The 15,283-nt window shown below is 51.6% G+C and overlaps 1 protein-coding gene across 4 annotated transcripts in view; it reads right to left on the bottom strand.

The window, feature by feature from the left end:
- EIPR1 (EARP complex and GARP complex interacting protein 1) overlaps nucleotides 1-12,324 on the bottom strand; it is a 122,181-nt gene extending 109,857 nt beyond the window's left edge. For 2 of the 4 annotated variants that reach the window (XM_047845205.1, XM_047845206.1), the window contains exon 1: nucleotides 12,147-12,324. In XM_047845205.1, the coding sequence (XP_047701161.1) occupies nucleotides 12,147-12,188 (42 nt within the window). In that variant the 5' untranslated portion in view covers nucleotides 12,189-12,324. The remainder of the gene's footprint in view (nucleotides 1-12,146) is intronic. The other 2 variants (XM_047845208.1, XM_047845210.1) reach the window with 2 other exon arrangements.
- Between the last annotated feature and the right edge of the window lie 2,959 nt (nucleotides 12,325-15,283).

Genomic DNA, 15,283 nt, shown 5'->3' with positions numbered 1-15,283 from the left:
AAGGTCACAGACTCTCCCGAGCCTCCAGGAAGCAGTGCAGCCACACCAAGGCCTTGATTTTAGCCCAGTGAGGCCCCTGTTGGGCCCCCGAGCCATAAGGCAGTAAGAGCTGTTCCTCTGAACCATTGAGCTGGTGCTGACTCGTTACGGCAGCAACAGGAAACTGATTCACTACGTGGGCCACACACGGTTCACTACATGGGCCACCGTCCACACGCGGCTAGAAACAGACGTGACGCCCCACTCCCTCCTGTGTCACATCTAATCCCTGAATTTCTTGATTCATTCTTTTTAAAACGAGGTAAGAGAAACACGGAAACCACTGTCCTGGCCACCCAGTCTGTCTGGTTTTGATTTGGTCTCTGAGTATCAGTCACCAAAAGGCTTGGTGACAATTTCACGTCATACTCCGTAGCACCTCTGTCCCCACCCCTCCTCACACAGGCTTCCTGGCACAAAAATATCAACTACCAAAACACATTCCAGTAACACCAAGAAAATACATGTGCAAAGCAGCATTCACATTATTAGACATCCGGAGGGAAAAGTCTATTCTGGCCAATATGCCTACGACTTCTTCAGCAAAACCGGACTGGACAATTTTTGGAGTCTTACACAGATCTCTGTGCAAAACTGATGAACTCTTTGTGAATCTATATACCTTCTGCCAAAAATGTACATACAAGTAAATTCTGCACATAACATCAGCAAATTCAGACCCTCCAAATCCTAGCTAATTTAAACACCACGCAGAGGAAAAGGATTCTCGTGAGGAAGCGTCCACGCCAACACAGAGAGACAAAACCTCACCTTCTCCGAAGGCAGAACCCTGACTCAACAGAGGGGACGCAGACCTGGGTCCGGCTTCAGACAAGAATGCTACATCTCAAACGGAGGTACGTGTCATCACCCCAGAGAGAAAAAGCCTGAAGATCCCCCAAAACAGGACCCAGAAGCGGACCCAGCTGAAAGGAAATGATTATTTTCCATTAAGACACTCGTCTATGCTTCGAGTTGGTGATCACCAGTTGACTACATGACATTTGTGAGTGGCAGCTGCCGTGGAAGGTCCCACAGAGGGCAGGACATCGGCCCTGCCCTCAGGGCACAGACTTGCAGGGCGAGACTAGCTCGGACAGAGCAGGTGGAAAACAACCATGTGACACAGCCACAGGCACGCACGGCACGGGAGCAAAGTGACACTCGCCAGAGCACACCCACGCGCTCAACCTCAGGTGGAAGGCAGGATCAAATGCCACCACCTTAGAGGAGAAGAAAGCCAGAAGGAAGGAAGCTGTCTCAGGCTGCTGGCCTGGAAAACAGGGCAGTCCGCGGCCACGGAGGCTGCTGGGTGCCCGTGGTGAGCCAGCACGCGGTCGGCCTCGTGCCCCAGCAGTTCAGGCCCCAGACCCGCACACCTGCGCAGAGACCATGGGAAACACGCAAAAAAGTAAAGTCCACGAGATCATCTGCTTTGCCACAGTTTTGGAAAAGCACTACAAATCTGACACTACGCATTCTGTCACCCACAATAAGACGCTGCTTTTTTAAAAAACTGAAGGGCCGAATTATTCTTTCTTTTTTTTTTTTTAAAGTTTTTTTTTTTTCAACGTTTTTTATTTATTTTTGGGACAGAGAGAGACAGAGCATGAACGGGGGAGGGGCAGAGAGAGAGGGAGACACAGAATCAGAAACATCGGAAACAGGCTCCAGGCTCCGAGCCATCAGCCCAGAGCCTGACGCGGAGCTCGAACTCACGGACCGCGAGATCGTGACCTGGCTGAAGTCGGACGCTTAACCGACTGTGCCACCCAGGCGCCCCCGAATTATTCTTGTTAAAAAAAAAAAAAGTCTGAACCGAATCTTTAAAAATGACGGCAAAATCTCAAAAACAGTTCATCTAAGATCCTTCCATTACATTACTGGGTAAAATTATGATCCTAACTTAGCTCCGGCCATTCGGGTGACAGATGTGTATGTGTCCGTAACTCTGGTCCTTTGATGGAGTGATGAAATGACCTTCCGAGGCTAGTCGTTAATGATGGTTCTGAGGTGCTCCAATGACCTTGTCATGAGAAGATCAGATTTTAGGGTATAAAAGGTCACAACACATCCGCACATATCGTAGTCTGATTCACCTTCATAATTCAATGAAGTAGACCCAAAGTCAAGATGGATAATGTAACTCCTACTCGGGAGATAAAGACACCGAGGACCGGAGAGGTTACGGGACTTAGTCATGGTCACAAAGCTCCTAGAGGAAGCACGACACGCACTCCCACGCTTGACTCTGCTTCTCTGTTACGGGGACGCAGGGACCCGGCCACACAGGTAAGAGATTTACCTATGGGACTGAAGTTGGAGCCTGGGTCACCCTGTTCTCAAAAGCAAGGCCACAGCCCTTTCCTCACGCGGCCTTCTCTCCATCTGCCTGACCGCTGAGGGAGCCAACCCCGGACGAGCAACCAGAGACGCCGAGAAGGGCTGGGGAAGGGGCGTCGGAAGCGTCAGGAAAGCCCCTCTGCGTTACGGGAACCACAAACCTCACGACCTTCCAGGACCCCCCGGGAAATTCAGAACTGTTTTCCTTTTCTCACTAGTCTGAGCAAGCAAACGCTCACTCTGGGTAAACCCCCCGCCAAGAAGAGTCACCCCCAGGTAAGCGCAGGGCCACCCCTGAAGGCCAGCGGGCGGAGCAGGACTTTGCTCTAAGAGGGGGGACCCAGGGCGGGTTTACCCCTCTACCCTGAGCAGTCTCCCCGCCCCAGAAAAGGCCTCTTTCCCAAGAGTGGCCCCCAGGTCAGGGGGGTGACAGACCAGGAAGCTAGAGGTGACCGGACACGTGTCTCCGCGGCAGACCGCCTTCCACACATAACAGAAAGCAAGGCCCCAACGTCTCGCTCAGTGCTGAGCACCCACTTCTCGCCTCCTGCGCCCGGATCGCCGCGGCGGGCCCCAGGGCCACGAGAGCACCGCGCCTCACGAGCTACCAGATAACTGTGGCGACGACACCGCCCCTGGGGACCACGGGGCTGCAGCGCACAGTCACGCGCACGCTCACTCACACGCTCGCCCCCGTACGCGCGAAGGCCGGCCTCTCGGCTCCGCCAGGGGCTGCCGCCCGCCCCGCGCCCACCCTGCTTTGCCCTGCGGGCTCCGCTCCAGGCCCCGGTGCAGCCCGGCCCCCTCCTTCAGCAAACTCGACTCACGCTGGAGGCAACACGGAAACCATCGGCCGGCCTCCTGGAGACGCCGCCCCTGCCCGCCTGCCCGGCTGCCCGGGAGAAGGGGCGCCCCCCGCCCTCCCGCAGCACACGACATTGGTCAGCCCTCTTTCTTCTCTTCCCTCTCCTCTTCTCTGGCTTCTTCCCCTTAGCTGGGAAAATCAAGTCACACGTCCCCTTGTCCTTTGAAAACACCTTGCCTTGACCCATCTACCTTCGTTCTCGCATTCACGGCAAGTTTAATGGTGGTGTAGACAGGATAGGCCTTCCTCGGCTCTGACCCTTCCTCCCTCCCGATAACCCGGCCTCACCTCAGCCACCCCACAGCACTGCCCTCCTAGGGCCCCCCGCGTCACGGCCACCAGACGCTCCGACGCAGGACCCCTCGGTCCCCTGGCCCCCCAGGACCCAGGAGGTCACCACCCCGCCCTGTCTTCTCCCCGTCCTCCCTTCTCACGCTGGGGCTCTGTGCCCACGGTTCCGTGCACACTCTTCCCGGCCCCGCGGCCTTGCCTTTCCCACAAGCATGGTCGCTGTAACCAGGCCGGTGATCTCGCCTCACTGAGCAGGTGCACAGGGGCACATCTGGCCTGAGGCCAGTCCCCAGCAGCGCCTGACGCCCTCTGCCTGGCAGGCCTACCAGCCCGGACCTCCCGAGTCCGCACCCGCCCTCCCTGCTCAACATTCACACCCCACCCCTCCCCGCTCCTCGCTTAATCTACCTTTTCACAACCTCTGAAGCCGCTTTTCCGCCAGGAGCCTTTTTACTGCAGCTCACCCTCCACGTGCCTCCTCGTCAAGTCGACCCGGGACGGCGGGTCCTCCAGCAAGAGGCTTCGGGCTTCAGTCCCCCTTCCGGACCCCAGGGAATCACACGAAAGCCAGAAAGAAACGGGAACAGCGAGTGACCGCAGAGCCACAGCCGATGTGCGGAGAGGACCGGGCAAGGCGGACACGCTCAAGCCACCTCGGGCCTGAGGACCGAAAGGAAGCTCCCGGGGCGCCTGCGTGCAGTGGGGTAACAGAGCAAACCCCTAGAAGCAAATACACAGAACACTGCACTAAAAACGTCCCTGAAAAAGCTCTACGTAAAATATCAAACGGAACCCAGCAGAGGCTGTCTCGCGACCAAGTGCAATTTGGTCCCAGAATGCCAGGGTGGCCCCACAATTTGAAAGTCAGTGATTTAAGTGACCAAAGAGACCAAAAGGGAAAAGTCATACATCACATGGTCCGTTCCACAGACATGAAAAGCGTTTGAAAACCTCGAATAGCCACCTTCGACTGTAAAGCTCCTAACGGGTAAGACCGAGAGCCCTGCGGCCACGAGCCTGACGCCCAGGGACTTCCTGACCCGACGGAAGCAGCCCCGAGGGCTGACCGGCCCGGCCCTGCAAAGGCAGCAGCCCCAGCCCGCTGTCCCGGCCGTGCCCACCACGGGGCTCCCGGAGAACCTGCCGGCACAGGTGCCGCGAAGCCAGCCTCACTCACCCCTGCTTGCGTGGCTCCAGGCTCTGCAGGGTAGCTGACTAGTGCAGTGGCAAAGCCAGGGAAAGCGACCGAGAGGACCCCGCGCCACCTTCGCACAAGTTCTCATCCCCACACAGCCCTTCCTGGCCTGGCCGAGCTCAGCTGGTGAACGAGTAAGGAGGGCAGCACCCAGCTTACACAGGAGCCACGGGACATGCCCCCCCCTCCCGTCCACACCTCCTCTACGGCGCCCGCGGTGCCCCTCATTCATGCCCTGCCTACCTCTGCCACCCAAGTGTGTGCCATGCCACCGCTGGCTGGAGTCGCCCCTCCAGCGGGGCACAGCGGTCACTGGCCCCCACAACTAGAGAAGGCCTGGGGCGCCTGGGTAGCTCAGTCGGTTCAGCATCCACCTCCTGGTTTCGGCTCGGGTCATGATCTCACAGTTCGTGGGATCGAGCCCCACGTCCGGCTCTGCGCTGACAGCACAGCCTGTTTGGGATTCTCTCTCTCCCTCTCTGTGCCCCTACCCTGCTGGAGCACACACTGCCTCTCTCAAAATAAATAAATAAGCTTAAAAAAAAAAAAAAAAAAAAAAAAAAGAAAAAGAAAAACCAGAGAAGGTCTTCTTAACTTCAAAAGTTTCAAAGAAGTAAGCATGCAGGAGAGATACAATCTTGTTTGTAGAGACGTTTGAAATAGTCATGAAGGGGGCGCCTGGGTGGTGCAGTCGGTTAAGCGTCCGACTTCAGCCAGGTCATGATCTCACGGTCCGTGAGTTCGAGCCCCACGTCGGGCTCTGGGCTGATGGCTCAGAGACTGGAGCCTGTTTCCGATTCTGTGTCTCCCTCTCTCTCTGCCCCTCCCCTGTTCATGCTCTGTCTCTCTCTGTCCCAAAAAAAATGAATAAACGTTGAAAAAAAAAAAGAAAATGCATGAAATAGTCATGAAGAACCACCGTTCTGTTAGCTGTGAACTGCGGGTTAAACTCAAGCTCAAAAAGTTGATTTCTCCTGCCCAGTGCACTAAGAGTGCGTGTGAGGGCACCTCGAGTCCCGTTTACACTCTAATAAGTTCAAACAGTGCTAGAGAGACATCAACAACAAAAATCACAATCACTGGTAAAGATTAACATATGCGATATTCTAATATGCAGCAAATGTGTAAAATGGAACTGTGAGATGGCCCTGTGCTAAGATGTGTCACTGTGAAAATGCAGTGTCTTTGTGCTGAGTTTGGGAGCGGCCAATCCACTTACCATGTGACCACGGTTATTTTATGTCCTGTAAAATAACTCTCCTCCCTTTCAGGAAAGAGCTCGAAAGCCCACCCGAGAAACAGTAGTTTATTACTTGTCTCATTAACGTCAACAGACTCCAATCATCACCTTGGAGAGCAAATTTGACAGGAATAGCATGCCTGGGCCATCTAGGCTACAGTAACAGAAACACGAGCACAAGGGGTCCCTGGGGGGGCTCAGTCGGCTGAACGTCCGACTTCCGCTCAGGTCATGATCTCACAGTTTGTGGGTTCCGGCCCCGTGTTGGGCTCTGTGCTGACGGCTCAGAGCCTGGAGCCTGCTTCGGATTCTGCCTCTCTGTCCCTGCCCCGCTCACGCTCTGTCTCTCTCTCTCGCTCTCTCTCTCAAAAATAAGAAAAAACAGGGGCGCCTGGGTGGCTCAGTCGGTTAAGCGTCCGACTTCAGCTCAGGCCACGATCTCGCGGTCCGTGAGTTAAAGCCCCACGTCGGGCTCTGCACTGATGGCTCAGAGCCTGGAGCCTGCTTCCATTTCTGTGTCTCCTTCTCTCTCTGCCCCTCCCCAATTCATGCTCTGTCTCTCTCTGTCTCAAAAATAAATAAAGGTTAAAAAAAAATAAAAAAATAAATTTAAAAAATCATTAAAAAAAAACATTTAAAAAATGTTTTAAAGAAAAGAAAAAAAACAGGAGGACAAAACGATGCAAGACGGGGAAGTGGAGCTCCCGGATGGGAAACCAGCGTTTCTCAGGTACGTAGCTAGCGAGTGCAACACTAAGTGGGCGATTTGGGATTTACACATACAAAAATCAGGTGTTAAACCTAAAACTCACATTGTTCCTGCAAACATTCTGAAAAGCTGGGTAAACAAGTCTTTATATAATAAACACAAGTCTTTATATCTTTACTTCAATGTTCTATGTATCTTAAGTTCAATGGCTAAGTTCATTCTACATTCACTAATGACCTGTCGATGTGAACTCACAGGGTGACAAGTCCCTAGACTGTCCAGTCCAATCTTCTGCCCGATGCAAGAACGCTCTCGAGGCACTGTTCATAAACCCCAAATAGACACACTCCTCAAAAACCAGGTTCTGACCACTGAGTACCACAAATAAATTCCACACTTTTAGCAGGGAAGTCAAGGACGCCTCCTGCCCGATCCCATCAAAATCTCGTTTACTCTTTCCCTTTTAGCTCCACTGTCGCATCACCCAGGAGGACACATCAACTTCGGGACACAAACCAATCGCCCAGGCAGCCCAAGGAAATGCAGATTCTGATTCTCCAGGTCTGCCTCTGGTGACAGGACAGCTGCCGGTCGGGCGAGGACACTCTGAGTTGCAAGGGTCTACACAGCTTTCCTGACTCTGCCCATCAGAACGACCTGGTCTCGGTGGTATCAGAATCTGTTTCACTTTACAGAATAGATTTCAAAAGCCAGACCGTCCCACCTCTTATGCCAGACCTTGTACCAACAGCTCAGGAGGGAACGGAGCTAAATTAGTATTAATCCAAACAGTTACAAAGCAGGATGTTAACTGCAACCCTCAGGACCGCCACGCTGCAGAATTCTCGGGGGCAGGGAGCGGGGAGCCGGCTCCTACCCCCCACCGAGGCGGCTCTTCCTTGCCCGGAAAAATGGGAGCAGGTACAACTTTTCTGGCAGGTTCTCCGGCCAGAGTCTAGGACTAGAGAGCACGCCAGGAGATGAAAATGCCCTTCGCCTTCCCTGCGCCGTCCCACACCCCCTCCCCAAATCTGTGGGCTTGGTCACATACAACCTCACCAGAGCCAAGGAGGAAAAAGAATGGAGGGGACTAAGTAAGGAAGTGAGAAGGAGCCATAATTAGGACACGAGGCGAGGACAAGGATGCCTGAGGTTCGGGAGGGTCCTACGGCCACGAGCCCAGAGCGATGTGCACCCAAGTACTCAAAACACGGCAAACACGGGTCCTGCTTGAGGAAAATTTAGCTGTAGAAATACATGCATGTATCTGTACAAGATACCTGTACACACAGAAGGTATATATGTACACAAATTGTACACGTACACGTGTACATACGTATAGATCCCATCCGAGCCACAGCACTTGAGAAAGAAAAAAAATCAAGAAGACAAAAGCAAGCGCGTGAGTGAGCTGGAACAACAACAACAACAACAACAACAACAACACGGGTGCGGGGTTCCTAACTCCACAACACAAGCAATAACAAAAACCAATCATCAAAATCGGCTCCAAATTGAGGCTAAATCGGCGGTCCGCTTGGCTGCGCCCTCTAGGCTTCTCCCGAGCCTTGCTGTTTCCCAGGAAAACATTCTGCCGTATCCCCCTTAACTACAGAAGCCAAAGTATGACCTTTGGTTGAAGACCAACCCTAAGTCAGGCCCCTGATCCTCATCACCAGACCTACGCGTGGCTCTACACGGTGTGGCCTGGACACAGGCAGCAGCCTTGGGTCACAAGCAGTTCGCAGGCACTGTGGACACGGCCTCGCTCCCACCTGCCCATCACCTTGATTGACTCAGTGGCTTAGCAAATAGGTACCACGCACCTGTTAGGGGGCGAAAGAGAAGTAAGAAATAGCCCTGCTGTCCGTTGGGAGGAAGGGGAAGTCTGCGCTTGACCGTTGGCCTCTGACAGCAGCAGTGTCCGAACCGAGGGCCTGACACAGGGGAACCGAGGTGTCTTGTTCTGAATAAAAGGCCTCGGGGCGCCTGGGGGGGCTCTGCCGGTTAAGCACCTGACTCTTGATTTCTGCTCAGGTCGTGATCTTGCGGTTTGTGAGTTTGAGCCCCAAGTCAGGCCCTGTGCTGACAGCATGGAGCCTGCCTGGGATTCTCTCTCTCTCTCTCTCTCTCTCTCTCTCTCTCTCTCCTTCCCTCCCTCTCTCTCTCCCCCTCCTCCACCTGCACGCTCTCTCTCCCTCTCAGGAAAAAAAAAAAAAATGTGTATATATATATATACATATATATATATATGTATATATATATATACACATATGCATATATATGTGTATATGTATATATACACATGTGTATATATATATGTGTGTGTGTATATATATATATGTATATATATATATACACATATGCATATATATGTGTATATGTATATATATATATATATATATATAAAACAAACAAAAAAGGCCTCCAAGAGCAAAGAGGGCACTGAACAGGAGGAACCCAGGCCTGAAACCAACTTCTCTAACAATTACAAGAGGTTTCACTGCTCAAAACCAGAGTGTCCTCAATTTTAAAATGGGAAGAACAATCCCCGCGCCCAGGGCTGGTGTGACAATTAAGTGGCCCGTCAGACGTCTGGCACCTACCGCCCGCTCAACAAAAGTCCGCCAAAAATGAAACCGAACACAAACCCCCACATAGGATGAAAGCCATGCTGGAGATTTTGTGAGAAAGCGGACGGGCCTGGGGCAGAGAGGGACGGGCCCCGGGACCCAGGTGTCCCGGAAAACAGACAACAGAACAGACAGCAACCTGGCCGGTCAACCTGCCGGAAGTCACCTGCAGGCTGCGGCCGGAAAGTCAACACCCACCAGCAAGACACAAGGGGAACGAGACAAATGGGGAAAAGGAAGTGTTTCCTCAGCAACAGGAAAATGGAAAGCTATACAAGAAAAAAAATGAAATCCTAGAACCGTACTTGAATCAGCAGCCAGAAATATTTCTAGATCTAGAAAGACGAAGACCCTAAATAAGGATTTGGCAAGAAGTTATGATACCACCGTATCAGGAGTCTCAAGAAACACAGGGGAGAGCACAGAAAAAACTAAAAGCCCTTAGTGGCGACCTCCAGTCACTACATGGTGTCCAAGAGGTAAAAGCAGATAGGTAAAGATGAGAAGAAAGCTTTCAGTTGGATGTGGTTGTTCTCAGGGAATCAGATCAGATGGGATGGGTGTGTTTAGGGCCCACAGATCTTAATCAGCTTTTCAGCAATTTGACTTCTTGAAAGACTTGTGAACGCTACTTGGAATTTTTTTAACTTTAAATACACAAAAATAAACACAAGTCAAAAGTCCCTTCCTATAAGCTAAAAGATGCTGATCACAGGATACGAAAATGTTCTGTAAACACTAATGTGCTTAGCATTTTTATTTTAACAACCCCTATATGGCCCTCAAGCCTCGTTACCTTCAGTCAATGGTCAGTGACCAAATCCCCATCTTCTAGGGTAAACTGCTCTCCACAGTGATGCGAACGTCACTGACAACCAACCCTCCACGGTCACTTTCGGTACTTACCCTTTAACTATAATAATGGTTCTTCGAATTCCAGAATGTCACGACCCACAAGCTGTCCAGAGTAAAGCGGCACAAAAATGTGCTACTTCTTTTAAGATGAAGGAGAAAATCAGATAAAATATTCGATACCCAGGGCAAGGATCCACTCCTTGATATTAATCCCAGGAAAACACAGGTCAAACCCCAGGAAATAACGTTTGTTATCTCAAAGATCCAACACGGAAGATCAAAACCTCTGGGTTACTTAGGAGATTTCTTAAGGAGATCAAAAGTTACGAGGTACACCGGCAGAAGACGCGCACTTCAGGTAGCACACGGTCAGAGAAACTTAGATCTCCCCGTACGTACCCTTTGCATGTGCCCACACGTGAACTGGTTCCAGGAGAAAGCTGTGTAACTTTGTAGTTAGGGGCTTTAAAGTTGGCTTGGGTTTAAAGCCTACCTAGGTTAGAGTCCTAAATCTATCAGTTACTGGCTAGGTTGCCTTGACCCACAGGAAGAAAAACACCTACAAGGACGACTCTCAGAGATTAGAAATACATACACAGTCTTCAGCAGGGTGCCCAGCACACGGTGACCACTTTCAAAAGCTGGTAGTTAAGGCACAGTCTTGGGTGACGGAGCCCGCTGTCAAACCCTGTAAACTGCCCATTCCTCACAGGACACTTTGAAACTGCCTTGTATGGGTTTATCTGTAAGAATTTTGTCTCACTACAATAATTACACACTTACCGAATGCTTACCAAATGCCAGGCACCGTTCTAAGCTTTTGAATTAAATGTATCAACTGATTTAACGTCATAACAGCCACAGGGGATCGAGGCTCATTTTCCCATTTTCTTGGCAAGGAAACTGAGGCCCAAGGCTGCACAGCTAGTAAGTTTTGGAGCCAGGATCTACACTTCAGGAGTTTCGGGGGTGGGCAGGCTTTTCACAACTAACAGTGCCGCTTCTCTCACTACAAGCTTCTTGAAAGCAAAGATCATTTCTATTTTAACACACATTTGGGGCGCACAATTATGTATCAGATACTTCCTAGGGCAATGAACAAAGGTTGTTTTTGTTTGTTTTCTTGGTATGTGTCCCTAAGTGCCTTAAGCAGGTTCTCAAAAGCCATCTGAAGAGATGAAAACCAACACAAGGCTCTATCTATCAGGTCCTACACAATGCGACCTACCTGTCCTTCCAGCTCCCCCGCTACCCCCTCACTCCTCCACTCCATCCCTACAGACTTCCTAGCGGTCCTGCCAAACCGCACATGCATTCCTGCTTCACCGCTTACACTGTGGGGGCTCACGCACTTCAGACATTTACTGAGCACCTACTACTGACGATCACGGTGAACATGCACTGGAGTACAGGATGAGGCAAAATAGGACATTAGTGGGAAAGAGGTGAGATCCGAAGAGAGTCTGTGGTTCAGTTCATAGGATTATACCAGTGCTGATTTCTACGCTTTGATCAATGTGCCATGGTCTTGCAGTCCTCAACATTAGGAGAAGCTGGGCGAAGGGTGCAACAGAACTTTCCGTTTATCTTTGCAACTCTTAGGTAAATTTAACACTGTGTCCAAATTAAACGACCCCCTCACCGCCACCACCCCCAAATCACAGATACGGCGCCAGCCTCTGGGAGCTCCAAGGCGGGAGGAAATTGCACACAAGTAGCCAGCCTGCAGAGATCGGTGGGAATCAGGCCCCAAACAACGTCCAAGGGCTGCCGGGAGAGGGGCGGCGGGGTGTTCCCCGGGGGTCGTGGGCTGCGTCCACCCTGCGTCACGCAGGCCCCAGGGCCTTCCTGGATAAACAAGTCCTGTAAAGGAGCCCCCCGAAGCCTCCGGGTCCTCAGCGGGACAGGGGGAGCTGGGGGTGCAGGAGGGCCTCGCTCTACAAACGCGCGGCGCCGGGGGCCTTGCTGGGACTCACCTGGAACTCCAGCCCGTAGATCACCGGCGCGTCGTCCTCCATGCTGCGGCCGCTCACACGTTTAACGCCTGTCCCCAGAGCGGACGCGCCCCCAACTCAGCACCCATTCATTCCCTCCCGCCCAGGCGGCACCGAACCGGGAGCTTTTGGGGCCTAACTCGGCTCCCGTAGGCCACACTTCCTGTATTTTCCTGATGCGTCATCAGTACGCTCCTCGCCGGCGGCCAATGGCAGCGGCACCGGGCTCGTGCGCATGCTCATTTGATTCCATCCGGGTTCTCAACCCTCCTGACCTCGGGAGGCGGACGCGGCGGGGAGGAGCGGGGACTAGAGCCAGTGGGGTCGAGAGCCGGGCGGGTAGAGCGGTGGGGGAGGGTCCCGGCGGAGGGGAACCGGAGGTGGCGGAGGGGCGTGGGCGGGCTCCAGGGCCTCGCGGGGTCGTCACTCCGCCCCCTGCCCGTAGTTTTGGGGCATTGAGAAGTCCCATGCTGGGAGCCCTCCGCGCTCCGTAGCCCACAGAGAACCGCTCACGTGGAGCTGTGGCGCTGCCCTTTATCACCGTTAGTACTTTGCCCAGCCCGGGGACTGATGCTTACAGAAGCCGGCTTAAGGTTCTTCTCTCTAACCCTGCGACTAGGGTGTCATACTTGCATTTTAGAGATGAGAGGCTGCAAAATTGACGAACGGTTGAGGACATGGAGGTCGTAAGGTGGGAAGCTAGGATGTGTGCCCGGTCTGACTCACCTAGGCTCTGCCCAGGGTCCTCAAGGTCAGGAGCCACGCTCCTCCAGGCGGCAGGCATGCCGCAGTGTCCGCACTTGGGGGAGGGGCGGGGGGAGCATGTACTACCAGTGCCGCTGAATGATGCCTGGCGCCACACCTCTGGCAGGGTCTGACCTGCATTTGACTCTAAATGGGAGCCTGCTGGGAGATCTTGGGTTCCCTGGGCATCTCCAAGCATGGAGGACTTAGCACTTCCAAGGCACCTCCCTTGACCGACCTTGTCCTTGGCAGTCACAAGTGAAGCTGCATGGAGTCCCAAAGTGCCATAGCAGAACCCCTTTCACTAAGCTGAATTCCACTGGTTTAGAAGACCACGCGCTTCTACAACTGTGTGATTATTTTTTTTTCTCTACTCTTAATCTTTTTGACAAATGAGATGTCACTTCACACCTGTAAGGATTCTTGGTAGCAGAAAGTCAAAAAATAGCACGTGTTGGCTGGCAGTGGAGAAAGGGGAAGGCTTATACCTGTTGGTGGGCATGTAAATGGATACAGCCACTGTGGAAAACAGGATGGAGTTTTCTCAAAAACTTAAAAATGGAAGTACATATGTTCCAGCAATCCCCCTTCTGGGAGTCTAAGGAAATAAAACCACTATGTCAAAGAAATATCTGCACCTCATGTCCAGAACAGCCTTAATCACAGTAGGCAACACGTGGAAAAACCTAAGTGTCAATAGAGAGATGAATGGATAAACCAAGTGTCCCCCCCCCCCCCCCCCCCCCCCCCCCCCCGGCACACACACACAGTGGAATATTAGCCTTAAGAAAAGGAAATCCTGGGGCGCCTGGGTGGTGCAGTCGGTTAAGCGTCTGACTTCAGCCAGGTCACGATCTCACGGTCCGTGAGTTCGAGCCCCGCGTCGGCTCTGGGCTGATGGCTCAGAGCCTGGAGCCTGTTTCCGATTCTGTGTCTCCCTCTCTCTCTGCCCCTCCCCCGTTCGTGCTCTGTCTCTCTCTGTCCCAAAAATAAATAAACGTTGAAAAAAAAAATTTTTTAATAAAAAAAATAAAAAAACAAAAAAAAAGAAAAGGAAATCCTGTCATTTGCAACAACATGGATGAGTCCGGAGGACAGACATTCTGTTATGTGAAAAAAGCCAAACGTAGACAAATACTGCACGATTACATATACATGTGAAATGTGAACAAATATGTGTGTGTGTGTGTGTGTGTATGACGTTGGAGAGGAGCACCTGAGTGTCTCAGTGGGTCAAGCATCCAACTTCATCTCAGGCGACTATCTCGCGGCTGAGTCGGAGCCCTGCGTTGGGCATTGGGTGCTGTGCTGACAGGTCAGAGCCTAGAGCCTGCTTCAGATTCTGGGTCTCTCTCTTTCTCTCTCTCTGCCCCTCCCCCCTCAAAAAGAAATAAACATTAAAAAAATAATCATTGTAGCAGAAGAATGGAGCTTACCAGAGGCTAAGGGGGTGAGAGGAATGGGGAGATACTGATCAAGGGATACAAGTTTTCAATTATGGTGAATAAGTTGTGGAGACCTACTGTACAGGTGTCTATAGTTAATAATAATGTGCCCTATACTTGAAACTTTCGAAGAGTAGATCTCAAGTGTTTTCATCACATATGTATAAAAAAGGTAAGTATGGTGGATACGCTAATTTGCTTAATTGTGGTACTAATTTCACAATGTATACATGTGTCATGACATCACATTGCACACCTTAAATACATACTGTTTTTATTTGTCAAAACTAAAAAAATTAATCAGTTATGAAAGGAAGACAAAAATGGCTTTGCTCAGTTGTATGCCAGCGCCTCACGCCCTGGCAGGCATGGTTAAATTTTGATGGATAGCTGTTGGAATGTCTGAGGAGTCCTCAGTGATTACAGTAAAAATCAAGGAAGCAGACCCACAGATCTGAGCATCGTATTCATCGTCTCCGATTGCCTGAGATTAAGTTGTGGAGCTAAGAGAATGCAGAGTCTTTATATTGCTGGATTAAATCTACCTACCTACTACTGATATTATTCCTACCAGCTTTACGGTTAACGTTATTATTACACAAGTACAAATGCACAGCTGAAAAAGTAGAAAATGCTGATAAGCACAAAGAAAAGTCTCTAAAAATAAGTATTTCTTGGGTGCTTTGGCCAGAAATAAAAAAGAAAGGGCCTAATCCTCTCTCTTCCACCTACCCTCTGGCCCAGGTTTCCCTGTAACCTGAGGATCAGGCTTAGTTCCCTCCCTATCCCGAGGGTTGTGGTCAAGCCTCCCCGCCCATTCCCCCGCCCTTCGCATCACCTTGGTGCGCACGCTCCGCCCACCGCAGCACGAACCGGAAGCGCGCGAAGCTGCCATCTCCTGCACTGGGCATGCGCGGAATCAGACCGACC

This window comes from Prionailurus viverrinus, unplaced genomic scaffold, assembly GCF_022837055.1.
Source record: "Prionailurus viverrinus isolate Anna unplaced genomic scaffold, UM_Priviv_1.0 scaffold_33, whole genome shotgun sequence".
In the NCBI taxonomy this organism is placed as follows: Eukaryota; Metazoa; Chordata; class Mammalia; order Carnivora; family Felidae; genus Prionailurus; species Prionailurus viverrinus.
Note: the sequence above shows the minus strand (reverse complement) of the source record. Positions and strands in the feature narration are given on the sequence as shown.